At 44.6% G+C, this 2,887-nt stretch overlaps 1 protein-coding gene across 1 annotated transcript in view; it reads left to right on the top strand.

Annotated features, from left to right (window-relative positions):
* Positions 1-11: 11 nt before the first annotated feature.
* Positions 12-2,887, top strand: part of LOC119587905 — a gene marked incomplete in the record, with an annotated part of 3,145 nt that continues 269 nt past the window's right edge. Inside the window, 1 exon segment of the mRNA XM_037936614.1 lies at positions 12-2,781. Coding sequence (XP_037792542.1) covers positions 1,838-2,781 — 944 coding nt within the window.

Raw genomic sequence — 2,887 nt, 5'->3', positions numbered from 1 at the left:
TTGGTGTCAGAAGTGGGATATAATTTAGTTGACGAATTAATGAATTTGGTAAATGATGACTAAAGCCTTGACGGACCGATGATGCCTCCGCACGTAAATTTGCTAATGCGTATAACTAGGGTATTGTGTGGCGAATACCAACCAGCGTACGCACGGCGAGTTTTGCACTCCTTTATTAGGATATTTTGTGCATAACGTATTTGTAAATCTATAAACTTAATCGTTTGCTATGTTAAGATTGCGTATTGCAATGCGCATATGATTGACAGTCGGTGATTTCTGTGATTGTTAAAGTAAGAAGTGGTGGGTTCTCGTAATTATAATCAGTCGGATATTGAGAGCCCTAGTGTTATAAAATAAGGCAGTGTGCGTAAAATTAGCTGAGAATGAGCATAGAATTAAAAATGAACATTTATTATTCGCGTCACGCGTAGCGTCGATAAGAATTCTACGTGATTCATGCGGAACTCGTTACACTTGCCGAAATATATGATAATTCTTATCTTATCATAATTCATGGTTATTGTTGCTTTTATTCTGTTCGGGGTTACCTCTTATCTCACCTGCGATGCCAGATACAGCTGATCCCTGTACATCTGCATCAGTATTTGCAATGTGATCAAATTGTTTTCATCTAGTGTGCAGTTTTCCTATGGGAGTTATGATCTTGCTGGATGAATTGTGGTTAATGGTCTTTATTTAGTATGCATGGCGTAAGGTCGTTTTGAGCATTAATTTTGGGGTCGACCTGTTATGTGAACTTCGCGATGCCGCCAAAGAAAACGCAAAACGATGATCAGGGTGCACAAACGAATGAGACGGGTGATCCTTACACCGGGATCTATGCAAACCTGCTGGCCCAGATGAGCTCACTCTCCGAACAGGTGAAAGAACTACGTGACTCTGTGCAACAGATGCAACAATTTCAGCAGGATCATTCCGCGATGCAGTCATTACCGCCAGATTCCGAGACGAGACACACCGCATGTTAGCTTCGGAAAGCTTCAGCCGCCAGTGACATCGCCTGCGCGAATTTACGTTGAAAGGGAGACGATTCCGATCTTCGAGGCCAAGACTCCTGCATCCGATCCCCTTCGGAGGAACCGAGAAGTGGAAGCGTGGCTACGAAGGATTGAACTCGCGACGGATGCTGGAGATGATGCGGCCAGGATTCGACAGGCGCGATCGTCTTCTCGTGGGTGTGCGGAGCTGATAATCAACAGTCCACTGTTTGATTTCATTCATAATTGGGTTGATTTCAAAGCGCTGATAAAGGAGAAGTTTTGTGGCACCAGTTCCCCTGCTGATTTTTATCGACATTTAGAAAGCATACGGTTGTTACCCGGACAAGCACCACTTGATATCTTCATGGCAATAGAAGCAGCAGTATACCAAGGCAAGAGAGAACACCCAGATGCTGTGGGAGATCCGGAAGAATTGGCCAGGAGAACATTTTTGCAATCTTTACCTGGGTGGCTTCGCGAAATGCTTTCACTTTGTGAGGATGTTCCTTTGAAATTGCTTGTAAATAAGGCCGGAAACCTTTGGAGTTGCCGAGCTGATAAAGCTCCCCGTATCGAAGGAACACGTCGTCCCGCCGTCGTTGCAGCAGCCACTACTCCATCTCCTCCTGCAACCTACTGCGCCTACCATCGTTCAAAGACCCACTCAACCTCCACGTGTCGAGCTAAACCACAAGGACGGGTATGCTGGTCCTGCAAATCTACAGATCATTTACGTAAGAACTGTCCCTTTCGCGAAAGCCAGCCTTATACAGCCCCACGTGAAGTCGCTGGCAGATCAACCACAGGTGAAAGGGCAAGTATTGAACACGACTATGATTAGGAATCAGAACTTAACCGGGAGACCCGTCATTACGATGGACGTTGGTGGTAGTTTAGTGAAGGCTTTTATAGACACTGGGTCGTCTGCAACATTGATGAAGTATAGTTTGTGCAGTAAGGTGTCGTTTATGTCGAAGGCAAGACCGGCTAGACGCTTGTTGGGTGTAACTGGAACGTTGTTATCAACTGCTGAGGAAAGAGATGTTAAGTTTGTGTTAAGTCCACGTTTGTCATGTATACACCGTGTGATCATTGTTGAAAATGTGCAGTTCCCTGGTGAAGCATTGTTGGGTATAGACTTCTTAAGAAGATTCTCATTTAAATTTGTTTACCGTCACCCACCAGCTAAATCTTGTATAACTCTCCAGTCTGTTCAGTTCCCAGTTAGTTACACTGACTCACCCTCACTTCAACTTCAGACGGTTACCCATGTGAATTCCCCACTACCGAATATGAAGACATTATTTCGCGAGTCTGTAGAGCATAGCGTTCACGTATGTCGTACCGTGGTGTGTCCTCCGAGATCTGGAGAATTTGTTAATGTGTCTGTAAGCAAATGTATACCTGATAGGACAATTATATTGTTCCATGCTGATCCTGATGGTATTAACTCTCTTATGATTCCGAGGTCGCTGGTGTGCATCTCTGGCAATCGTGCGAATGTTTGGGTCGTAAATCCATCTCGAAGTCCTGTTAAATTCAAGAATGGGAAGAAACTCGGTAGTGCAGAGATAATTTCATGTCACTCTGGAACACAAGTTTTTTTAACACCTGTAAATAGTACAGCCTCCACGGAACTGTCTTCCCCCATCTCATTCTCGCTTTCACATCTGGCGCAAAGTCAAAGAGAACAAATAGAAAATATTTTGAACAAACATATCGATTTGTTTACGGGTGATAGATCTTCCATTGGTACTGTTCCCGGAATCTTGCATTCAATACCGACGGGAGGTCAGCCACCGATCTGCACTCGTCAATGGCGTCTACCTGCAGCTGCCAAGGAAGCGATTCATGAGGAATGCCTACGTATGTTATCAGCTGAT

This window comes from Penaeus monodon, chromosome 23 (assembly GCF_015228065.2).
Source record: "Penaeus monodon isolate SGIC_2016 chromosome 23, NSTDA_Pmon_1, whole genome shotgun sequence".
Lineage (NCBI taxonomy): Eukaryota > Metazoa > Arthropoda > Malacostraca > Decapoda > Penaeidae > Penaeus > Penaeus monodon.
The sequence above is the reverse complement of the archived record's forward strand: the minus strand, read 5'-3'. Positions and strand labels throughout refer to the sequence as shown.